The sequence below is a fragment of the Hemitrygon akajei genome, chromosome 16 (assembly GCF_048418815.1).
Source record: "Hemitrygon akajei chromosome 16, sHemAka1.3, whole genome shotgun sequence".
Taxonomy (NCBI): Eukaryota; Metazoa; Chordata; class Chondrichthyes; order Myliobatiformes; family Dasyatidae; genus Hemitrygon; species Hemitrygon akajei.
This window is the reverse complement of record NC_133139.1, coordinates 1790779-1816950: the sequence shown is the minus strand read 5'-3', so window position 1 is coordinate 1816950 and position 26172 is coordinate 1790779. Positions and strand designations below refer to the sequence as shown.

At 49.9% G+C, this 26172-nt stretch overlaps 2 protein-coding genes across 10 annotated transcripts in view; both read right to left on the bottom strand.

Annotated features, from left to right (window-relative positions):
- The window catches only part of LOC140739691 (uncharacterized), a 58519-nt gene that overhangs the window by 15597 nt on the left and 16750 nt on the right, over positions 1-26172 (bottom strand). For 2 of the 3 annotated variants that reach the window (XM_073068076.1, XM_073068077.1), the window contains exons 4-5: positions 23292-23418; positions 10894-13995 (exon numbers count right to left, since the gene is read on the bottom strand). In XM_073068076.1, coding sequence (XP_072924177.1) covers positions 10894-13995; positions 23292-23418 — 3229 coding nt within the window. The remainder of the gene's footprint in view (positions 1-10893; positions 13996-23291; positions 23419-26172) is intronic. The other variant, XM_073068078.1, reaches the window with a different exon arrangement.
- Positions 1-26172, bottom strand: part of borcs8 (BLOC-1 related complex subunit 8) — a 148484-nt gene that overhangs the window by 105602 nt on the left and 16710 nt on the right. The gene's annotated exons all lie outside the window — the stretch shown is intronic.

Genomic DNA, 26172 nt, shown 5'->3' with positions numbered 1-26172 from the left:
TGTACTCCCCTCACTCGGTCTAATACATGCCAGCTTGTACTCCCCTCACTCGGTCTAATACATGCCAGCTTGTACTCCCCTCACTCGGTCTAATACATGCCAGCTTGTATTCCCCTCACTCGGTCTCACTAATACATGCCAGCTTGTACTCCCCTCACTCGGTCTAATACATGCCAGCTTGTACTCCGCTCACCCGGTCTCACTAATACATGCCAGCTTGTACTCCCCTCACTCGGTCTAATACATGCCAGCTTGTACTCCCCTCACCCGGTCTAATACATGCCAGCTTGTACTCCCCTCACCCGGTCTCACTAATACATGCCAGCTTGTACTCCCCTCACCCGGTCTCACTAATACATGCCAGCTTGTATTCCCCTCACCCGGTCTCACTAATACATGCCAGCTTGTACTCCCCTCACTCGGTCTCACTAATACATGCCAGCTTGTACTCCCCTCACCCGGTCTCACTAATACATGCCAGCTTGTATTCCCCTCACCCGGTCTCACTAATACATGCCAGCTTGTACTCCGCTCACCCGGTCTCACTAATACATGCCAGCTTGTACTCCCCTCACTCGGTCTCACTAATACATGCCAGCTTGTACTCCCCTCACCCGGTCTAATAAATGCCAGCTTGTACTCCCCTCACCCGGTCTCACTAATACATGCCAGCTTGTACTCCCCTCACTCGGTCTCACTAATACATGCCAGCTTGTACTCCCCTCACCCGGTCTCACTAATACATGCCAGCTTGTACTCCCCTCACCCGGTCTCACTAATACATGCCAGCTTGTACTCCCCTCACCCGGTCTAATACATGCCAGCTTGTACTCCCCTCACCCGGTCTAATACATGCCAGCTTGTACTCCCCTCACCCGGTCTAATACATGCCAGCTTGTACTCCCCTCACCCGGTCTAATACATGCCAGCTTGTACTCCCCTCACCCGGTCTAATACATGCCAGCTTGTATTCCCCTCACCCGGTCTCACTAATACATGCCAGCTTGTACTCCCCTCACCCGGTCTAATACATGCCAGCTTGTACTCCCCTCACTTGGTCTAATACATGCCAGCTTGTACTCCCCTCACTCGGTCTAATACATGCCAGCTTGTACTCCCCTCACCCGGTCTAATACATGCCAGCTTGTACTCCCCTCACCCGGTCTAATACATGCCAGCTTGTACTCCCCTCACCCGGTCTAATACAGGCCAGCTTGTACTCCCCTCACCCGGTCTCACTAATACATGCCAGCTTGTATTCCCCTCACCCGGTCTAATACATGCCAGCTTGTACTCCCCTCACTCGGTCTAATACATGCCAGCTTGTACTCCCCTCACCCGGTCTAATACATGCCAGCTTGTACTCCCCTCACCCGGTCTAATACATGCCAGCTTGTACTCCCCTCACCCGGTCTAATACATGCCAGCTTGTACTCCCCTCACCCGGTCTAATACATGCCAGCTTGTATTCCCCTCACCCGGTCTCACTAATACATGCCAGCTTGTACTCCCCTCACCCGGTCTAATACATGCCAGCTTGTACTCCCCTCACTCGGTCTAATACATGCCAGCTTGTACTCCGCTCACCCGGTCTCACTAATACATGCCAGCTTGTACTCCCCTCACCCAGTCTAATACATGCCAGCTTGTACTCCCCTCACCCGGTCTCACTAATACATGCCAGCTTGTACTCCCCTCACCCGGTCTCACTAATACATGCCAGCTTGTACTCCCCTCACTCGGTCTAATACATGCCAGCTTGTACTCCACTCACTCGGTCTAATACATGCCAGCTTGTACTCCCCTCACCCGGTCTAATACATGCCAGCTTGTACTCCCCTCACTCGGTCTAATACATGCCAGCTTGTACTCCCCTCACTCGGTCTAATACATGCCAGCTTGTACTCCCCTCACCCGGTCTAATACATGTCAGCTTGTACTCCCCTCACCCGGTCTAATACATGCCAGCTTGTACTCCCCTCACCCGGTCTCACTAATATATGCCAGCTTGTACTCCCCTCACCCGGTCTAATACATGCCAGCTTGTACTCCCCTCACTCGGTCTAATACATGCCAGCTTGTACTCCCCTCACCCGGTCTAATACATGCCAGCTTGTACTCCCCTCACCCGGTCTAATACATGCCAGCTTGTACTCCCCTCACTCGGTCTAATACATGCCAGCTTGTACTCCCCTCACTCGGTCTAATACATGCCAGCTTGTACTCCCCTCACTCGGTCTAATACATGCCAGCTTGTATTCCCCTCACTCGGTCTCACTAATACATGCCAGCTTGTACTCCCCTCACTCGGTCTAATACATGCCAGCTTGTACTCCGCTCACCCGGTCTCACTAATACATGCCAGCTTGTACTCCCCTCACTCGGTCTAATACATGCCAGCTTGTACTCCCCTCACCCGGTCTAATACATGCCAGCTTGTACTCCCCTCACCCGGTCTCACTAATACATGCCAGCTTGTACTCCCCTCACCCGGTCTCACTAATACATGCCAGCTTGTATTCCCCTCACCCGGTCTCACTAATACATGCCAGCTTGTACTCCCCTCACTCGGTCTCACTAATACATGCCAGCTTGTACTCCCCTCACCCGGTCTCACTAATACATGCCAGCTTGTATTCCCCTCACCCGGTCTCACTAATACATGCCAGCTTGTACTCCGCTCACCCGGTCTCACTAATACATGCCAGCTTGTACTCCCCTCACTCGGTCTCACTAATACATGCCAGCTTGTACTCCCCTCACCCGGTCTAATACATGCCAGCTTGTACTCCCCTCACCCGGTCTCACTAATACATGCCAGCTTGTACTCCCCTCACTCGGTCTCACTAATACATGCCAGCTTGTACTCCCCTCACCCGGTCTCACTAATACATGCCAGCTTGTACTCCCCTCACCCGGTCTCACTAATACATGCCAGCTTGTACTCCCCTCACCCGGTCTAATACATGCCAGCTTGTACTCCCCTCACCCGGTCTAATACATGCCAGCTTGTACTCCCCTCACCCGGTCTAATACATGCCAGCTTGTACTCCCCTCACCCGGTCTAATACATGCCAGCTTGTACTCCCCTCACCCGGTCTAATACATGCCAGCTTGTATTCCCCTCACCCGGTCTCACTAATACATGCCAGCTTGTACTCCCCTCACCCGGTCTAATACATGCCAGCTTGTACTCCCCTCACTTGGTCTAATACATGCCAGCTTGTACTCCCCTCACTCGGTCTAATACATGCCAGCTTGTACTCCCCTCACCCGGTCTAATACATGCCAGCTTGTACTCCCCTCACCCGGTCTAATACATGCCAGCTTGTACTCCCCTCACCCGGTCTAATACAGGCCAGCTTGTACTCCCCTCACCCGGTCTCACTAATACATGCCAGCTTGTATTCCCCTCACCCGGTCTAATACATGCCAGCTTGTACTCCCCTCACTCGGTCTAATACATGCCAGCTTGTACTCCCCTCACCCGGTCTAATACATGCCAGCTTGTACTCCCCTCACCCGGTCTAATACATGCCAGCTTGTACTCCCCTCACCCGGTCTCACTAATACATGCCAGCTTGTACTCCCCTCACCCGGTCTAATACATGCCAGCTTGTACTCCCCTCACCCGGTCTCACTAATACATGCCAGCTTGTACTCCCCTCACCCGGTCTAATACATGCCAGCTTGTACTCCCCTCACCTGGTCTCACTAATACATGCCAGCTTGTACTCCCCTCACCCGGTCTAATACATGCCAGCTTGTACTCCCCTCACCCGGTCTAATACATGCCAGCTTGTACTCCCCTCACCCGGTCTAATACATGCCAGCTTGTACTCCCCTCACCCGGTCTAATACATGCCAGCTTGTACTCCCCTCACTCGGTCTAATACATGCCAGCTTGTACTCCGCTCACCCGGTCTCACTAATACATGCCAGCTTGTACTCCCCTCACCCGGTCTAATACATGCCAGCTTGTACTCCCCTCACTCGGTCTAATACATGCCAGCTTGTACTCCCCTCACTCGGTCTAATACATGCCAGCTTGTACTCCCCTCACCCGGTCTAATACATGTCAGCTTGTACTCCCCTCACCCGGTCTAATACATGCCAGCTTGTACTCCCCTCACCCGGTCTCACTAATATATGCCAGCTTGTACTCCCCTCACCCGGTCTAATACATGCCAGCTTGTACTCCCCTCACTCGGTCTAATAAATGCCAGCTTGTACTCCCCTCACACGGTCTAATACATGCCAGCTTGTACTCCCCTCACCCGGTCTAATACATGCCAGCTTGTACTCCCCTCACTCGGTCTAATACATGCCAGCTTGTACTCCCCTCACTCGGTCTAATACATGCCAGCTTGTACTCCCCTCACTCGGTCTAATACATGTCAGCTTGTACTCCCCTCACCCGGTCTCACTAATACATGCCAGCTTGTATTCCCCTCACTCGGTCTCACTAATACATGCCAGCTTGTACTCCCCTCACTCGGTCTAATACATGCCAGCTTGTATTCTCCTCACTCGGTCTCACTAATACATGCCAGCTTGTACTCCCCTCACTCGGTCTAATACATGCCAGCTTGTACTCCCCTCACCCGGTCTAATACATGCCAGCTTGTACTCCCCTCACCCGGTCTCACTAATACATGTCAGCTTGTACTCCCCTCACCCGGTCTAATACATGTCAGCTTGTACTCCCCTCACTCGGTCTAATACATGCCAGCTTGTACTCCCCTCACCCGGTCTCACTAATACATGCCAGCTTGTATTCCCCTCACCCGGTCTAATACATGTCAGCTTGTACTCCCCTCACTCGGTCTAATACATGCCAGCTTGTACTCCCCTCACCCGGTCTAATACATGTCAGCTTGTACTCCCCTCACCTGGTCTAATACATGTCAGCTTGTACTCCCCTCACTCGGTCTAATACATGTCAGCTTGTACTCCCCTCACCCGGTCTAATACATGCCAGCTTGTACTCCCCTCACCCGGTCTCACTAATACATGCCAGCTTGTATTCCCCTCACCCGGTCTCACTAATACATGCCAGCTTGTACTCCCCTCACCCGGTCTAATACATGCCAGCTTGTACTCCCCTCACCCGGTCTAATACATGTCAGCTTGTACTCCCCTCACCCGGTCTAATACATGCCAGCTTGTACTCCCCTCACCCGGTCTAATACATGCCAGCTTGTACTCCCCTCACTCGGTCTAATACATGCCAGCTTGTACTCCCCTCACCCGGTCTAATACATGTCAGCTTGTACTCCCCTCACCCGGTCTAATACATGTCAGCTTGTACTCCCCTCACCCGGTCTAATACATGCCAGCTTGTACTCCCCTCACCCGGTCTAATACATGTCAGCTTGTACTCCCCTCACTCGGTCTAATACATGCCAGCTTGTACTCCTCTCACCCGGTCTAATACATGTCAGCTTGTACTCCCCTCACCCGGTCTAATACATGTCAGCTTGTACTCCCCTCACTCGGTCTAATACATGTCAGCTTGTACTCCCCTCACCCGGTCTAATACATGCCAGCTTGTACTCCCCTCACCCGGTCTCACTAATACATGCCAGTTTGTATTCCCCTCACCCGGTCTAATACATGTCAGCTTGTACTCCCCTCACCCGGTCTAATACATGTCAGCTTGTACTCCCCTCACTCGGTCTAATACATGCCAGCTTGTACTCCCCTCACCCGGTCTCACTAATACATGCCAGCTTGTACTCCCCTCACTCGGTCTAATACATGCCAGCTTGTACTCCCCTCACTCGGTCTAATACATGCCAGCTTGTACTCCCCTCACCCGGTCTAATACATGTCAGCTTGTACTCCCCTCACCCGGTCTAATACATGCCAGCTTGTACTCCCCTCACCCGGTCTCACTAATACATGCCAGCTTGTATTCCCCTCACCCGGTCTCACTAATACATGCCAGCTTGTACTCCCCTCACCCGGTCTAATACATGCCAGCTTGTACTCCCCTCACCCGGTCTAATACATGTCAGCTTGTACTCCCCTCACCCGGTCTAATACATGCCAGCTTGTACTCCCCTCACCCGGTCTAATACATGCCAGCTTGTACTCCCGTCACTCGGTCTAATACATGCCAGCTTGTACTCCCCTCACCCGGTCTAATACATGTCAGCTTGTACTCCCCTCACCCGGTCTAATACATGTCAGCTTGTACTCCCCTCACCCGGTCTAATACATGCCAGCTTGTACTCCCCTCACCCGGTCTAATACATGTCAGCTTGTACTCCCCTCACTCGGTCTAATACATGCCAGCTTGTACTCCTCTCACCCGGTCTAATACATGTCAGCTTGTACTCCCCTCACCCGGTCTAATACATGTCAGCTTGTACTCCCCTCACTCGGTCTAATACATGTCAGCTTGTACTCCCCTCACCCGGTCTAATACATGCCAGCTTGTACTCCCCTCACCCGGTCTCACTAATACATGCCAGTTTGTATTCCCCTCACCCGGTGTAATACATGTCAGCTTGTACTCCCCTCACCCGGTCTAATACATGTCAGCTTGTACTCCCCTCACTCGGTCTAATACATGCCAGCTTGTACTCCCCTCACCCGGTCTCACTAATACATGCCAGCTTGTACTCCCCTCACTCGGTCTAATACATGCCAGCTTGTACTCCCCTCACTCGGTCTAATACATGCCAGCTTGTACTCCCCTCACCCGGTCTAATACATGTCAGCTTGTACTCCCCTCACTCGGTCTAATACATGCCAGCTTGTACTCCCCTCACCCGGTCTCACTAATACATGCCAGCTTGTATTCCCCTCACCCGGTCTCACTAATACATGCCAGCTTGTACTCCCCTCACCCGGTCTAATACATGCCAGCTTGTACTCCCCTCACTCGGTCTCACTAATACATGCCAGCTTGTACTCCCCTCACCCGGTCTCACTAATACATGCCAGCTTGTATTCCCCTCACCCGGTCTCACTAATACATGCCAGCTTGTACTCCGCTCACCCGGTCTCACTAATACATGCCAGCTTGTACTCCCCTCACTCGGTCTCACTAATACATGCCAGCTTGTACTCCCCTCACCCGGTCTAATACATGCCAGCTTGTACTCCCCTCACCCGGTCTCACTAATACATGCCAGCTTGTACTCCCCTCACTCGGTCTCACTAATACATGCCAGCTTGTACTCCCCTCACCCGGTCTCACTAATACATGCCAGCTTGTACTCCCCTCACCCGGTCTCACTAATACATGCCAGCTTGTACTCCCCTCACCCGGTCTAATACATGCCATCTTGTACTCCCCTCACCCGGTCTAATACATGCCAGCTTGTACTCCCCTCACCCGGTCTAATACATGCCAGCTTGTACTCCCCTCACCCGGTCTAATACATGCCAGCTTGTACTCCCCTCACCCGGTCTAATACATGCCAGCTTGTACTCCCCTCACCCGGTCTAATACATGCCAGCTTGTATTCCCCTCACCCGGTCTCACTAATACATGCCAGCTTGTACTCCCCTCACCCGGTCTAATACATGCCAGCTTGTACTCCCCTCACTTGGTCTAATACATGCCAGCTTGTACTCCCCTCACTCGGTCTAATACATGCCAGCTTGTACTCCCCTCACCCGGTCTAATACATGCCAGCTTGTACTCCCCTCACCCGGTCTAATACATGCCAGCTTGTACTCCCCTCACCCGGTCTAATACAGGCCAGCTTGTACTCCCCTCACCCGGTCTCACTAATACATGCCAGCTTGTATTCCCCTCACCCGGTCTAATACATGCCAGCTTGTACTCCCCTCACTCGGTCTAATACATGCCAGCTTGTACTCCCCTCACCCGGTCTAATACATGCCAGCTTGTACTCCCCTCACCCGGTCTAATACATGCCAGCTTGTACTCCCCTCACCCGGTCTCACTAATACATGCCAGCTTGTACTCTCCTCACCCGGTCTAATACATGCCAGCTTGTACTCCCCTCACCCGGTCTCACTAATACATGCCAGCTTGTACTCCCCTCACCCGGTCTAATACATGCCAGCTTGTACTCCCCTCACCTGGTCTCACTAATACATGCCAGCTTGTACTCCCCTCACCCGGTCTAATACATGCCAGCTTGTACTCCCCTCACCCGGTCTAATACATGCCAGCTTGTACTCCCCTCACCCGGTCTAATACATGCCAGCTTGTACTCCCCTCACCCGGTCTAATACATGCCAGCTTGTACTCCCCTCACTCGGTCTAATACATGCCAGCTTGTACTCCGCTCACCCGGTCTCACTAATACATGCCAGCTTGTACTCCCCTCACCCGGTCTAATACATGCCAGCTTGTACTCCCCTCACTCGGTCTAATACATGCCAGCTTGTACTCCCCTCACTCGGTCTAATACATGCCAGCTTGTACTCCCCTCACCCGGTCTAATACATGTCAGCTTGTACTCCCCTCACCCGGTCTAATACATGCCAGCTTGTACTCCCCTCACCCGGTCTCACTAATATATGCCAGCTTGTACTCCCCTCACCCGGTCTAATACATGCCAGCTTGTACTCCCCTCACTCGGTCTAATACATGCCAGCTTGTACTCCCCTCACCCGGTCTAATACATGCCAGCTTGTACTCCCCTCACCCGGTCTAATACATGCCAGCTTGTACTCCCCTCACTCGGTCTAATACATGCCAGCTTGTACTCCCCTCACTCGGTCTAATACATGCCAGCTTGTACTCCCCTCACTCGGTCTAATACATGTCAGCTTGTACTCCCCTCACCCGGTCTCACTAATACATGCCAGCTTGTACTCCCCTCACTCGGTCTAATACATGCCAGCTTGTACTCCCCTCACCCGGTCTAATACATGTCAGCTTGTACTCCCCTCACCCGGTCTAATACATGTCAGCTTGTACTCCCCTCACCCGGTCTCACTAATACATGCCAGCTTGTACTCCCCTCACCCGGTCTAATACATGCCAGCTTGTACTCCCCTCACTCGGTCTAATACATGTCAGCTTGTATTCCCCTCACTCGGTCTCACTAATACATGCCAGCTTGTACTCCCCTCACTCGGTCTAATACATGCCAGCTTGTATTCCCCTCACTCGGTCTCACTAATACATGCCAGCTTGTACTCCCCTCACTCGGTCTAATACATGCCAGCTTGTACTCCCCTCACCCGGTCTAATACATGCCAGCTTGTACTCCCCTCACCCGGTCTAATACATGCCAGCTTGTACTCCCCTCACCCGGTCTCACTAATACATGTCAGCTTGTACTCCCCTCACCCGGTCTAATACATGTCAGCTTGTACTCCCCTCACTCGGTCTAATACATGCCAGCTTGTACTCCCCTCACCCGGTCTCACTAATACATGCCAGCTTGTATTCCCCTCACCCGGTCTAATACATGCCAGCTTGTACTCCCCTCACCCGGTCTAATACATGTCAGCTTGTACTCCCCTCACTCGGTCTAATACATGCCAGCTTGTACTCCCCTCACCCGGTCTAATACATGTCAGCTTGTACTCCCCTCACCCGGTCTAATACATGTCAGCTTGTACTCCCCTCACTCGGTCTAATACATGTCAGCTTGTACTCCCCTCACCCGGTCTAATACATGCCAGCTTGTACTCCCCTCACCCGGTCTCACTAATACATGCCAGCTTGTATTCCCCTCACCCGGTCTCACTAATACATGCCAGCTTGTACTCCCCTCACCCGGTCTAATACATGCCAGCTTGTACTCCCCTCACCCGGTCTAATACATGTCAGCTTGTACTCCCCTCACCCGGTCTAATACATGCCAGCTTGTACTCCCCTCACCCGGTCTAATACATGCCAGCTTGTACTCCCCTCACTCGGTCTAATACATGCCAGCTTGTACTCCCCTCACCCGGTCTAATACATGTCAGCTTGTACTCCCCTCACCCGGTCTAATACATGTCAGCTTGTACTCCCCTCACCCGGTCTAATACATGCCAGCTTGTACTCCCCTCACCCGGTCTAATACATGTCAGCTTGTACTCCCCTCACTCGGTCTAATACATGCCAGCTTGTACTCCTCTCACCCGGTCTAATACATGTCAGCTTGTACTCCCCTCACCCGGTCTAATACATGTCAGCTTGTACTCCCCTCACTCGGTCTAATACATGTCAGCTTGTACTCCCCTCACCCGGTCTAATACATGCCAGCTTGTACTCCCCTCACCCGGTCTCACTAATACATGCCAGTTTGTATTCCCCTCACCCGGTCTAATACATGTCAGCTTGTACTCCCCTCACCCGGTCTAATACATGCCAGCTTGTACTCCCCTCACTCGGTCTCACTAATACATGCCAGCTTGTATTCCCCTCACCCGGTCTAATACATGTCAGCTTGTACTCCCCTCACCCGGTCTAATACATGCCAACTTGTATTCCCCTCACCCGGTCTAATACATGCCAGCTTGTACTCCCCTCACTCGGTCTAATACATGCCAGCTTGTACTCCCCTCACCCGGTCTCACTAATACATGTCAGCTTGTACTCCCCTCACTCGGTCTAATACATGTCAGCTTGTACTCCACTCACTCGGTCTAATACATGTCAGCTTGTATTCCCCTCACTCGGTCTCACTAATACATGCCAGCTTGTATTCCCCTCACCCGGTCTCACTAATACATGTCAGCTTGAACTCCTCCTCCTTCCTTTTCAACCCTGAAGATGCAGCTCAGCAAGAAACATTGCCTGTTTATTCCTCTCCATAGATGTTATTTGACCTGTTGAGTTCATCCAGCACTTTGCTCTGGATTTCCAATATCGGCAATACTGCCTGTGTGTCTACCCCAAGAGCGCATGGGACCAGATGTCATGAACCCTGGTGCGTAAAAGCCATGGCTTACTGCCACACTCACCTGCTGCCCGGGGACGGGGCTCCTTCTGTACCTGATGCAGACGGAGCAGGTAAACACCCCGGGTCAGGTTGGTCACCGGTCCAGGGTCCTCCCCACACTCCCGCAGCTGCCTCAGGATCTGCCTGTTGGACAGAAGCTGGAGGTGAGGAGGCAGCCTCTCATCACTCTGCGGGATATTCTCCTTCTCCTCAGTACCTCCCTCAGCCCTTCGATAGGCCTTCCAATCGTAGAGGATGGTGTCCTCAGTGCTGGAGGTGGTTGTGTTTTGGCAGGTGTTATCCCTGGAGGGGAAGCAACACTCAATCAGGGCGGGGCTACCCTTGGCGTCAGTGTATAGATACTCCACCGCCTCACCAACTCCACAGCTGACTGGACGTCCACCGGGCGACAGCAGGACTGGGTGGTCATGCAAGGGTCCCTCACACTCTGTGTGAGACAGCTGGCTTGCCACCGGTTCTGGGGAATGGTTAGAGATTTCTCTCTGATCCTCTGACTCTGAATTACTGTTTTTCAGCCTGGCACACGCAAGCACACCACAGTCCCAGCCCTGAGCATCGGGCCCTCCGCTGAGTAGCACCAGATGTGGACACACCATAGATCGGTGTTTGGGAATGCCAGGGAACTCTGTCAGTCCACTCGTGCTGGAGCTGTCCACCACCTTCACAGCATCCGCGGGGGAGCACAGGGTGATGGCTTTCAGTGCCGGGTCACAGCGCTCGTCCTCCATGGCATCATTCAGTCGCAATGTTGTCCCCACCTGCCCGCTGGCCAGTGGGTCCACTTGGTTCTTCTCTGGTTCGGCAGGGCTCTCCCGAGGGGGAAAGGCTGGGGTCTGTTGCTCCTCCCCACTGCTGGCCAGACCTCTCCTCCGCAGACTCAAACTGTTGCCATGTTCATCACAGGACAAAGGGAAGACTCCAGCCTCTCTTTCTATGGAAAAGGGGACTGTGTGGGCAGCAGCTGACCCCCATACCTGGCCACTGGCCGCCTTGTCACTGTCACACAGGACAAAGGGGACAGTGTCAAAGTCTGCATCTTCTTCAGCTGGAAAGTGAGTGGGGGAGAGTGAGTGATCCTCACCCTCACCATCATGAGACACATTCCCATAGGGACAGAACCAGCTGGAACGAGGCCCCGGATTCTCCTGCTGCCTTCGTACTCTCCTGGTTCTGGTCACTATGGGAATGCTCTGGTCGAAGAGTGAAGAGTCACAGATCTGAGGTGCTGGGTTGGCCAATCGTTTCCTGGTGCGTATGGTAACAAAAGGTGACAGGCTTTGCTCAAGTGATGGCGGTCCTCCCTCAGAAGGCCTGTTGTTCATGGATCTCATTTGCAAGACAGCTCTGTCTTCCACCAGCAGATGTTTCTGGTCCAAGTTTGCTTGTGTGTTTTTCTCTTCCCCCTGGCTGAATACTCCCCCAGGGCCTTGCTGCTCTGCTTGGTCAGGAAGTGAACAATTCATGCTGGAATCCAGGACACCCTCGACTTCCACCTGACTTCCAGTGGGAATGGGCTCTCTGGCTGGCCGATTTTCCGGCTCGCTCTGCCCCTCGGTGCTCTCAGCCGGGGTTATCAGGGGGTGAGATCCACTTCCGTCACCAGGCACCACTTGTTCTTTCTCCATCCTCACCTTCTCCTTCTGGCCCCAACAGCCACTGGTGCGGGCAACTCCCCCCTTCACACACCCTCCGGCTCCTGGGTTGGCCAGTGAGCTGTTCTGCTGGCCAGTCGTATACGGAGTTTGGGAACCTGGACAATACGTGGACCGTACAGTACCCCCTGACAAAGGGGTGGCAGCCGGATTTTTGTCAAATAGCCGGACACCATTGAACTGGGGTGTCTGCCTGGAGTCTGGACAACACTGGGAGACATTGCATCTCGGCCTGGATTCGGACTGCTGTAGGATAATTCCGCTTCGACACCTTGAAGGAGAAGAACCCCCGTAACTGGCTGAAGGAACTGGTGGTGTGGATAGACAGCCCTGGTCTGCTAGGATTACCGGATCCTCCCTGTCTGGTTGTGGTTGATACACATTGCTGAAGTTTCCCACTGAACTGGCAAAGACTTCAGAATCACTGACACAGCTACAATAGGGGCTGTCTCCAGATGTAGAAACGTTACCTTCAGAATGGACACACTCACTGTGCAGAGAGCCATCACAGTCTGAGACCTGACCTTCAATAACTGCAGTGGTTTTGTCCAAATCCGTTAAGAAGGTCACATTTGAATGGGTAAATTCATAGATATGGTCTGAGGAGGTCACATCAATGCCTTTACCCTTGGGCAGTCTCACCAGAAGCTCAGAATCCACATTCAATCCATCGGAAGGAGATACGTAGGGTTGGGATTTCGTTGTCAGAGGACAGGTACAGTCCAGCTCAGAGAGCCACTCAGTGTCACCAATGGGGCCACCACCCTGGTAAACTTCTTTTCCTTCAAGTGAAACGGCCAAGGTTTGTAGAGCACACGAATGTTCTGCTGTGACAGGGTGAGGACAGATGGAGGTAGCTAATCTGTGGGTCCCAGGGAGAGGAGTTCCTGGGGCAGATGGAGGCAGAAAGCTGTCATCATCTGAAGTGTCCAAGAGTGGTCTGACAGCTTCGGGAACAAAGCCCTGAGCATCTTGGAGACTGAAATCTTGGTCTGATGGTGAACGGTCTGTCAGAGGGTCAGCCCCAGAAACCAATCCTTTCAAAGCCTGCTCTTCAAACTTCCCAAAACTAGACAGGCAGGTACTCAACAACGCACAGCTGGCATGTTCTGCGTCTTCACCAACTTTCCCTTCACCTCGGTCTTCTGGAATACCACTTGTGCCACGCAAACTGGGTGGCTTTGTAGATGTTGATTGTCCGCAGGCTTGAGACCAAACCGATGTGACTTCTCCCAAAGGATCACCGGAGCCGTTCATCAGAGAATGGCTTAGTGCACCGGCAGAGGACACAAACTCCCACTGACCCTCAGACAAGGTTTTCCACGTTCTGCTGACTGCATCAAATTCCTCAGGTTCTCCAGGTAGTACGGAGGGCTTGTAGGAGTCAGCATAACCAGGCTCGGCCAGATTGGTGGAGGAATAAAGAGCACTGCTCACTCTTCGAAAACCCACTGCAATGACCAATGAAACAAAGTTAGTAACCCCCTCAGAGATATGCTCAGCACCATTCCCATCCCACATGTGAAGGCAATCAGCAGGGAATCGGACTGTTGAGGATTCTGTGACCCTTCCCATCCTAGGCAGAGAGCAAAATGCTGTAGCACCATGTTCCCATCCCATGTTCTACCACATCTTTCTTTTGTGAATGTTGGACATCCTCCCTGTAGGATGTCCTTCTACCAGATCTGAACCCAGACTGTGAACAATCTGAGCATGGAGAGTCCCCGGAAGCCCAACTCCTGATGAAGGGTCTCGGCCTGAAAGGTTGGCTGCTTAAAACCCTCCATAGCAGTCCAACTGAGAGAGAAGGTTACACACAGGCTGAGATGAGAGATTTAAAAGAGAGTGTTTGTGGGCATACACGAGGAAATCTGCAGATGCTGGAAATTCAAACAACACACACAAAATGCTGGTGGAACACAGCAGGCCAGGCAGCATCTATAGGGAGAAGCACCGTCAACATATCGGGCCGAAACCCTTCGTCAGGACTAACTGTAAGGAAAGATAGTAAGAGATTTTAAAGTAGTGGGGGGGGGGGGGGGAGGGGGAAATGCGAAATGATAGGAGAAGACCTGAGGGGGTGGGATGAAGCTAAGAGCTGGAAAGGTGATTGGCGAAAGTGATACAGAGCTGGAGAAGGGAAAGGATCCGCCACCTCCAACGGGATCCCACTACCAAGCACATCTTTCCCTCCCCCCCCTCTTTCTGCTTTCCACAGAGATCGCTCCCTACGCGACTCCCTTGTCCACTCGTCCCCCTCATTCCTTTCCACTGATCTCCCTCCTGGCACTTATCCTTGTAAGCAGAACAAGTGCTACACCTGCCCTTACACTTCCTCCCTCACCATCATTCATGGCCCCAGACAGTCCTTCCAGGTGAGGCGACACTTCACCTGTGAGTCGGCTGGTGTGGTATACTGCGTCCGGTGCTCCCAGTGTGGCCTTTTATATATTGGTGAGACCCAACGCAGACTGGGAGACCGTTTCACTGAACACCTACGTTCACTCCGCCACAGAAAGCAGGATCTCCCAGTGGCCACACATTTTAATTCCACGTCCCATTCCCATTCTGATATGTCTATCCATGGCCGCCTCTATTGTCAAAATGAATCCAAACTCAGGTTGGAGGAACAACACCTTATATACTGGCTGGGTAGCCTCCAACCTGATGGCATGAACATTGACTTCTCTAACTTCCGTAAATGCCCCTCCTCCCCTTCTTACCCCATCCCTGACATATTTAGTTGTTTGCCTGTTCTCCATCTCCCTCTGGTGCTCCCCCCCCTTTCTTTCTCCCGAGGCCTCCCGTCCCATGATCCTTTCCCTTCTCCAGCTCTGTATCACTTTCGCCAATCACCTTTCCAGCTCTTAGCTTCATCCCACCTCCGGTCTTCTCCTATCATTTCGCATTTTCCCCTCCCCCCACTACTTTCAAATCTCTTACTATCTTTCCTTTCAGTTAGTCCTGACGAAGGGTCTCGGCCCGAAACGTCGACAGTGCTTCTCCCTATAGATGCTGCCTGACCTGCTGTGTTCCACCAGCATTTTGTGTGTGTTGTTTGTGGGCATTCAGCTTTTTCTGATGGTCTAATCAAATTGTGATTCATCAGCAAGGGTAAATAAAAATAAATTAGGGGCACAGTGGAGCGGCCATTGTGTGAGTAGACCAGTGTTAGGGTGGGGAGGCTTTGGTTCAGCAGGCTTGGGTGAGGAAAGTTTCTTCTTCATTCTTTGTCTGTTAGAGCAGTGGGGATGGCTCCAGGGGCTGGGTTGTGTTCTTTGTGTGATATGTGGGAACTCTGGGAGACCTCCAGCCTCCCAGAAAACCACATTTGCACCAGGTGCACCAAGCTGCAACTCTGCAGAGAACTTGTGCTAAGGAACGTGTGTTAAGCTCGGTGACCTTTGGCTCAAACAGGAAAATGAGGTGATATATAGGAGCTACAGAGAGGCAGTCACCCCTGTATTGCAAGAGGAAGGAACTGGGTGACTGTCAGGAGCGAGAAAGGAAATGGGCTGCCAGTGCAGAGTACCTGTGGCCATTCCCTTCGATAATAGCAGAGACTGGGGCTCTGGCACTTGAGTCCGGTGCTGTGGTTAAGAAGGGAGCGAAAGAGAAGAGAACTACAGTAGTGACAGGGGATTCTTCAGAGGAATAGACATCAGATTCTGTGGATGTGAAAGAGACACCCAGATGGTATGTTACCCCCTAGGTAGCAGGGTCAGGGCTGTCTCAGATTGGGTCCATGGCATTTTAAAGGGGGAGAGTGATCTGCTGGAAGTCTTGGTTCATACTGGAACCAATGACATAGGTAGGAATAGGGAGGAGGTCCTGATGAGAGAGAATTTAAAAAGTAGGACCTCAATGGTAGTAATCTTTGGATTGCTGCCTGTGCCACACACTACTGAGGGTAAGAATAGGATGAATTGGCAGATGAATGTATGGCTGCAGAACTGGTGCAGGGGGTAGGGCTTTAGATTTCTGGATCACTGGGATGTCTTCTGGAGAAGGTATGACCTGTACACAAGGGACGGATTACACTTGAACCTAAGGGGGACCAATATTCTTTCAGGCGGGTTTGCTAGAGCTGTTGGTGAGGGTTTAAACTAAATTGGCAGCGGCATGGAAACCAAAGTGATAGGGTTGAGGATGGGGTAGTCGGTATACAACCAGGTACAGTGTGTAGTGAGACTGTCAGGAAGGTCAGGCAGACAATAGGGCAAGACCGCAGTCAGTGGAATGAGTTGCAGTGTAACATGGGGTAAAATCCGAAGGGGTAACAAATACAGGACTGAAGTTGTTATATATGAAAGCTTGCAGTATATGCAATAAGGTAGATGATCTTGGTAAGACAGCGAGAGACTGGCAGGTATGATGTGGAAATCAGATGGTGAGAAAGGAGCTGGGCAAAATTGACTGTCAGGGATGACGGTACAGTAGCAATGGCTGGAGTTTCTGGGAGCAATTTGGAGGGTGCAGGATAGATACATCCCAAAGAAGTAGTATTCTAAAGGCAGAATGATGCAACCGTGGCTGACAAGGAAGTCAAAGTCAACATAAAAGCAAAAGGGAGCGCATATAATAGAGCAAAAATTAGTGGGAAGTTAGAGGACTGGGAATCTTTTAATAACCAACAGAAGGTAACTAAAAAAGCCATAAACAACAGAAAATTTGTAGGTGCTGGAAATCTGTGCAACACACACATAAAGTTGGAGGAACGCAGCAGGCCAGGCAGCATCTATGAAAAAAAGTACAGTCGACGTTTCAGGCCGAAACCCTTCGGCAGGACTGGAGAAAAAAAAGCTGAGTACAGTGGCATGCAAAAGTTTGGGCACCCCTCGTCAAAATTTCTGTTACTGTGAATAGCTAAGCGAGTAAAAGATGAACTGATCTCCAAAAGTCATAAAGTTAAAGATGAAGCATCTTTTTCAACATTTTAAGCAAGATTAGTGTATTACTTTGTACAACTTTAGAGTGAAAAAAAAGAAAGGAGCACCATGCAAAAGTTTGGGCACCCCAAGAGATTTGAGCTCTCAGATAACTTTTACCAAGATCTCAGACCTTAATTAGCTTGTTAGGGCTATGGCTTGTTCACAGTCATCATTAGGAAAGGCCAGTTGAGGCAAATTTCAAAGCTTTATAAATACCCTGACTCCTCAAACCTTGTCCCAACAATCAGCTGCCTAGCACTCTGAAAATTAAAATAAACGATGCCCACAAAGCAGGAGAAGGCTATAAGAAGATAGCGAAGTGTTTTCAGGTAGCTGTTTCCTCAGTTTGTAATGTAATTAAGAAATGGCAGTTAATAGGAATGGTGGAGGTCAAGTTGAGGTCTGGAAGACCAAGAAGACTCTGAGAGAACTGCTCGTAGGATTGCCAGAAAGGCAAATCAAAACCCTCATTTGACTGCAAAAGACCTTCAGGAAGATTTAGCAGACTCTGGAGTGGTGGTGCACTGTTCTACTGTGCAGCGACACCTGCACAAATATGACCTTCATGGAAGAGTCATCAGAAGAAAACCTTTCCTGCATCCTCACCATAAAATTCAGCATCAGAAGTTTGCAAAGGAACATCTAAACAAGCCTGATGCATTTTGAAACAAGTCCTGTGGATTGATGAAGTTAAAATAGAACTTCTTGGCCGCAATGAGCAAAGGTATGTTTGGAGAAAAAAGGGTGCAAAATTTCATGAAAAGAACACCTCTCCAACTGTTAAGCACGGGGGTGGATCGATCGTGTTTTGGGCTTGTGTTGCAGCCAGTGGCACGGGGAACATTTCACTGGTAGAGGGAAGAATGAATTCAATTAAATACCCTCAAATTCTGGAAGCAAACATCACACCGTCTGTAAAAAAAAGCTGAGGATGAAAAGAGGATGGCTTCTACAACAGAATAATGATCCTAAACACACCTCAGAATCCACAATGGACCACCTCAAGAGGCGCAAGCTGAAGGTTTTGCCATGGTCCTCACAGTCCCCTGACCTAAACATCATCGAAAATCTGTGGATAGACCTCAAAAGAGCAGTGCAAGCAAGACGGCCCAAGAGTCTCACAGAACTAGAAGTCTTTTGCAAGGAAGAATGGGCGAAAATCCTCCAAACAAGAGTTGAAAGACTCTTAGCTGGCTACAGAAAGCATTTACATGCTGCGATACTTGCCAAAGGGGGTGTTACTAAGTACTGACCATGCAGGGTGCCCAAACTTTTGCTTCGGGCCTTTTTCCTTTTTTGTTATTTTGAAACTGTAAAAGATAGAAATAAAAAAGTAATCTTGCTTAAAATGTTAAAGAAATGTGTCATCTTTAACTTTATGCCTTTTGGAAATCAGGTAATCTTTTACTCACTTAACTATTCATAGTAACAGAAATTTTGATCAGGGGTGCCCAAACTTTTGCATGCCACTGGAGTAGATCTGAAAAATGGGGGGAGGGGAGTGAGAAACACCAGGCGACGGGTGAAACTTGGAGGGGGAGGGATGAAGCAAAAAGCTGGGAAGTTGATTGGTAAGAGACAGAAGGCCACGGAAGAAAGAAAAGTGGGCAAGAGCACCAGAGGAAGGCGATGGGTGGGCAAGGAGATGAGGTCAGAGAGGGGAAAGGGGATGGGAAATGGTGAAGGAGAGGGGGTTTGGGGGGGGGGGTATTACCAGAAGTTTAAGAAATCAATGCTCATGCCATCAGGTTGAATGCTACCCAAATGGAATATAAGGTGTTGTTCCTCCAACCTGAGTGTGGCCTCATCACGACAGTGGAGGAGGCCAAAGACACAAATATCAGAATGGGAATGGGAAGTGGAATTAAAATGGGTGGCCACTGGGAGATCCTGCTTCTTCTGGCGGACGGAGTGTAGACGATCAATGAAGCAGTCTCCCAATCTATGTTGTGTCTCACCGATGTACAGGAGGCCACACCGGGAGCTCGGAACACAGTATATGACCCCAAAAGACTCACAGGAGAAGTGTTGCCTCACCTGGAAGGACTGTTTGGGGCTCTGAATGGTAGGGAGGGCCCTACAAAGTCAAAAGAAGGGAAAAGATGAGATACGGAGGTAAGCTCACCAGAACTATCAAGAGCGACACAAATTTTTTTTCAAGATATATAAGGCGTGAAAGAGAGGCAAGAGTAGATATTAAACCAGTGGAAAATAATGCTGGAGAGGGAGTAGTGGGGAAAAGGAAATTGGAATAAACTAAATGAGTACCTTGCACCCGTCTTCACTGTGGAAGACAATAGCAATATGCCAGAAGTTTGAGAGCGTCATGGGGCAGAAGTGAGTTCAATTGCTATTACTAGGGAGAAGGTGCTTAGGAAACTGAAAGATCTGAAGGTAGACAAGTCGTCTGGATCAGATGGACTACACCCCAGTGTTCTAAACGAGGTGGCTGGGGAGATTGTGGAGGCATTGGTAATGGTCTTTCAGGAATTACTAGATGTTGTCATGTTCCGGAGCACTAGAAAATTGTAAATGTCACTCTATTCTTCAAGAAGGCAACGAGGCAGAAGAAAGGATATTACAAGCCAGTTAGCCTGGCCACAGTGGTTAGGGAATCTATTGTTAAAGATGAGGTCACAGTATTCTTGGAGGCACATGATAAAATAGACCAGTCAGCACGGTTTCTTTAAGGGGAAATCTTGCCGGGGAAATCTGTTGGACTTCTTTGAAAAAAATAACAAGCAGGATAGACAAAAGAGAATAGGTTGATGATGTGTACTTGGTTTTTCAAAAGTAATTTGATAAGGTGCCACAAAAGGCTGTTTAGCAAGATAAGAGCCCATGGTATTACACGCAAGATCCTAGTACTGAAAGAGGATTTAAGGCACTGGCGAGGCCTCACTTGGAGTATTGTGAGCTGCTTTGGGTGTCTTATTTAAGAAAGGATGTATTGACATTGGAGCGCATTCAGGAGGTTCACGAGAATGATTCGGGGAATGGGAGAGTTATCATATAGATGGCCCTAGACCTGTTCTCATTGGAATTCAGATGGTGGTGGGGGGGGTGTGGAATCTCTTTGAAACCGATTGAAGGCTGATGTGGAGAGGATGCTTCCTATGGTGGGGAAATCTAAGATCAGACAGCACAGCCTCAGAATAGAGGAGCATCTATTCAGAATGGAGATGAAGAGGAATTTCTTTCGCCAGAGAGTGGTGATCTGTGGAATTCATTGTCACAGCTGGCTGCGAAGACCAGGTCAATGGGTGTATTTAAAGCAGAGGTTTTGATTCATTAGGGTGAGAAAGGTTACAGGGAGAAGGCAAGAGAATGGGGTTGAGAGGGAAATGGATTAGCCATGATGAAATGGCAAAGCAGACTCAATGGGCCAAATGGCCTAATTCTAGTCCTGTGTCTTAAGGTCTAATAAACACCAAAAGCACCAGGACCCTGATCCTGGAATCAAGTCTTCACTGACAAAACCAATTTGATTTAGTGGCCAACACTCTCTGCCAGGTTAGTGTGGGGAAGAGTGTGTCACTTGAACACCCAGTAAACATTCCTTCCCCCATCCAACACAGCAAGTTAAAATTTTTAATATAAATGGCAATTATCCAGCCGTTCTAGTGGTTGTCTGTTCTCCCACCGACTCAAAGATCAACAGATTTAGTGAAATCTGAAGGGTGACCTGGGGCCAGTGCAGTAGCCCATCGTCAACTTTTCACAGCCTTAGTAGTAACTTCAGCAAATTTGCTCCCACGTCCACACACAAAGTGGAGGAAGACATCAGACAGAGGTAGGGACAGTTCCTCAGAGTGGGGGAGGTGGCAGGCAGAGGTAGGGACAGTTCCTCAGAGTGGGGGAGGTGTCAGGCAGAGGTAGGGACAGTTCCTCAGAGTGGGGGAGGTGTCAGGCAGAGGTAGGGACAGTTCCTCAGAGTGGGGGAGGTGTCAGGCAGAGGTAGGGACAGTTCCTCAGAGTGGGGGAGGTGTCAGGCAGAGGTAGGGACAGTTCCTCAGAGTGGGGGAGGTGTCAGGCAGAGGTAGGGACAGTTCCTCAGAGTGGGGGAGGTGTCAGACAGAGGTAGGGACAGTTCCTCAGAGTGGGGGAGGTGTCAGGCAGAGGTAGGGACAGTTCCTCAGAGTGGGGGAGGTGTCAGGCAGAGGTAGGGACAGTTCCTCACCACAGAGTAGAAGACAACCAGAATATGGGTGCCATTCCCTTCACAATACTGATGTTATATTGGAGGTCGAGCAGGAACTGTTGATAATATTCAAGAGGTAGGTCAGCATCCGTAGAGAGAGAAAAACAGTTTCAGGTTGTGAGCCTAGAAATAGCACAGCACAGTGCAGGCTCTTCAGCCCATGATGCTGTGCTGACCTTTAAATCTACTCTAAGATTAATCTCACCTGTCCCCCCATTTTTCCATCATCCATGGGCCTAAGACTCCCTCAAACGTCCCTAATGTACCCGCCTCAAGCTCCACCCCTGGCAGGGCATTCCACACACTGTGTAAAAAAATCATCTTAAAATTATGCCCCCTCATATTAGCCATTTCCACCTGACGAAAATGTCTCTGGCTCTCCACTCTATCTATGCCTCTTATCATCTTGTATACCTCTATCAAGTTGCCTCTCATCCTCCTTCACACCAAAGAGAAAAGTACTAGCTCACTCAACCTATCCTTCTGAAACATGTTCTCTAATCCAGGCTTCGCGTTCGACCTTCCAAAGTGAATCATTTCGGACTTTCCAGGATTGAAGTCCATTTGCCACTTCTCAGCCCAGCTTTGCATCCTGTCAAAGTCCCTTCGGAAAAAATGGTAGATCTTCAATCCAATGGTCATTAACCCATTACTTGAACAGGTTTCTCCCTCTTCAGATGCTTCACGACCTGTGGCATTTTTCCAGAATTTTCTGTTATTTCAGCATTCCAGTACCTGCTCGATTTTTCTGACCTGGTCTTGGACCTTGGCCACATTGTGTGCAGGAAGATTTGATCAGCAAGGACACAGGGACATTGAAGAAGGGCAACATTGGACAGAGTAGAACTAAGGCAGGTTCCATCGTACGGGGAGGGCTTCAGAGAGGTTGGTGATCAGACTGAGGTCTTCAACACAGGGAAAGAATTTGACAGGCTGATGCAGATGTTTCCACAGGAGGAATCAGGGACACAATCAATGCAAGGAAGCCACTGATACCCTGAGCCTGAACTGCAGCAGGAGGGCCATTCCAGAGGGAGTGGGAGATGTCAGAGGTGGGGAAAGCAGAGGGGTTAAAGGAGCAGCGTGCTACTGTTGTGGTTGGCGTATTGCTATTACAAATCCAGCTGAGTGATCAGGGTGCAATTCCGCGACTGTCTTCAGTGAGTTTGTACGTTTTCCATCTAACTCAGGTCTGCTCCGGGTGTGCAGTTTCTTCCCACATTTTAAAGATGAACAGGTTAGTTTCAGTGGGCTGCGGACAAGCTATGTTGGCACCAGACACGTGACGACATTGTGGGCTGCCCAATGCAATCCTCACTGATTTTTATTTGACACAAAAATGATGCACCTTAGAGTATCTTTCAATGTACTCGTGACCAATTAAGCATATCAATCTCCTTCGGATATGTCTACAGGGAAATAGCAGAGGAAAATGATATTGGATGATGTGAGCACTGTAAGAACATGGGCTGTATGATTCCAAGCCACTTCCTCAGACACTGACACTGACCCACACTCCATCACCCCTTCCCCAGGTAATGAATTAGAGTAGGGCCCCACAGAACCCAGCAGTATGGCAGCACACAACCACCAAAGCTGCGAGGCGAGCTCTGACCGTAGCGAAAGGCTGGTACGTCTTCCTCAGTGTCCTCTAGCAGACTGTAGTCCTGGTACTGCTGTAGAATCTGGCAGCATTTCACATTCCCCTGCTCCCTGGCCAGGTCAACGGCACTTTGTCCATCCTGGGGGAAAGTGAATAGTAGGTTACACGTCACACACACACACACACACGGGGAGTGGAGAACGGGTTACATGTGTATACACACATGTGGGGAGAGGAGACCATAAGATATAGGATCAGAAGTACAAAGAAGAGAAAATCTGCAGACGCTGGAAATCCGAGCAATGCACACAAAATGCTGGAGGAACTCAGCAGGTCAGGCAGCATCTGTGGATAAAAGCACAGTTGACGTTTCAGGCCAAAACCCTTCAGCAGGACTGGAGAAAAAAGCTGAGGAGTAGACTTGAAAGGTGGTGGGAGGTGAGAGAGAAACACCTAGCGATAGGTAAAATACGGAGCGTAACAAGAGCTACACCTGCTCCTACACCTTCTCCCTCACTACCAATCAGGGCCCTAAACAGTCCTTCCAGGTGAGGCAACACTTCACCTGTGAGTCTCTTGGGGTCATATACTGCATTCTATGCTCCTGGTGTGGCCTCCTGTATATTGGTGAGACCAGACATAGATTGGGAGACCGCTTCGCCGAGCATCTACACTCCATCCACCAGAACAAGCAGGATCTCCCAGTGGCCTCCCATTTTAATTCCACTTCCCATTCCGATATGTCTATCCATGGTCTCCTCCACTGTCGTGATGAGGTCACACTTGGGTTGGAGGAACAACACCTTATATTCTGTTTAAGTAGCCTCCAACCTGATGGCATAACCATCAATTTCTCAGACTTCCAGTAATGCCTCCCCCCTTCACCATTTCCCAACCCCTTTCCCCTCTCTCATGTTATTTCCTTGTCTGCCCATCACCTCCCTCTGGTGCTCCTCCCCCCTTTTCTTTCTTCCATGGCCTTTCAACAATCAACTTCCCAGCTCTTTGCTTCATCTCTCCCCCTCCAAGTTTCACCCATCACTTGGTGTTTCTCTCTCCCCTCCCCCCACCTTTCAAATCTACTCCTCAGCTTTTTTCTCTCCCATCCTGCTGAAGGGTCTCGGCCCAAAACGTCGACTGCTTTTTTCCACAGATGCTGCCTGGCTTGCTGAGTTCCTCCAACATTTTGGTGTGTTGCTAGGATCAGAATTTGGCCATTTGGCCCATCGAGTCTGCTCCACCATTTCATGGCTGATCCAATTTTCCTCAGCCCCATTCTTCTGTCTTCTCCCCATATCCCTTCATGCCCTGACCAATCAAGAATCTATCAACCTCTGCCTTAAATATACATAAAGACTTGGTCTCCACAGCTGCCTGTAGCAAAGAATTCCACATATTCACCACTTTCTGGCAAAAGAAATTTCTTCTCATCTGCATTCTAAAAGGACGCCCCTCTATTCTGAGGCTATGTCCTCTGGTCTTAGACTCGATCTCCATAGGAAATATCGTCTCCACATCCATTCTACCAAGGACTTTCACCATTCATTAGGTTTCAATTAGGTCACCCCACCCCTCTTTCTTCTGAATTCCAGTCAATACAGGCCCAGAACCATCAAACACTTTTCATATGACAAGCCGTTCCATCCTGGAATAATTTTTGTGAAGCTTCTTTGAACTCTCTCCAGTTTCAGCACATCTTTTCTCAGCTAAGGGGCCCAAACCTGCTCACAATACTCCAAGTGAGGCTTCACCAGTGCTTTATAAAGTCTCAACATTAAGTCCTTGCTTTTATATTCTAGTCCTCTTGAAATGAATGCTAACATTGCATTTGCCTTCCTCACCCCAGAGCCAAGCTGCTAATTAACCTTCAAGGAATCCTGCACAAGGACTCCCAAGTCCCTTTGCACCTCAGTTTTTTGTATTTTCTTTCCATTTAGAAAATAGTCAACCCTTTCATTTCTTCTATCAAAGTTAATGACCATACACTTCCCAACACTATATTCCATCTGTAAATTCTTTGCCCACTCTCTTAATCTGTTTAAATCCTTCTGTAGCCTATTTCCTCAAAACTACCTGTCCCTCCAGCTTATCTTCATATCATCAGCAAACCTTGCAACAAAGCCATCAATTCCATCATCCGAATCACTGACATATAATGAAAAAAGAATCGGTTCCAACACAGACCCCTGTGGAACACCACTGGTCACTGGCAGCCAGCGAGAAAAGGCTCCCCTCATTCCCACTCTTTGCCTCCTGCCAATCTACTACTGCTTTATCCATGCTAGAATCTTTCCTGTAATACCATGAGCTCATAGCTTGTTAAGCAGCCTCATGTGGCTCTTTGTCAAAGGCCTTCTGAAAATCCAAGTAAACAATATCAACCAATTCACCTTTGTATATCCTGCTGATTATTTCTTCGAAGAATTCATTTGTCAGGCATGATTTTCCCTTGAGGAAATCATACTGACTACCACCTATTTTATCATGTGCCTCCAAATACCCTGAAACCTCATCCTTAACAATCGACTCCAACATCTTCCCAACCACAAGGTTAGTCTAACTAGCCTATAGCTTCCTTTCTTCTGCCTCTCTCCCTTCTTGAAGGGTGGAGGGCCATTTGCAATTTTCCAGTCTTCCAGAACCATTCCAGAATCTAGGGATTCTTGAAAGATCATTACTGATATCTTCATGAACTCTTCAGCCACCTCTTTCAGAACTCTGGGGTGGACACCATCTGGTCCAGGTAACTTTTCTACCTTCAGACATTTCAGTTTCCCAAGAATCTTCTCCCTAGTAATGGCAACTTCACACACTCAATGCCCCCAACACCTGGAACTCCCACCATGCTGCTTGTGTCCTCCGCAGTGAAGAATGATGCTAAATACTTTTTCAG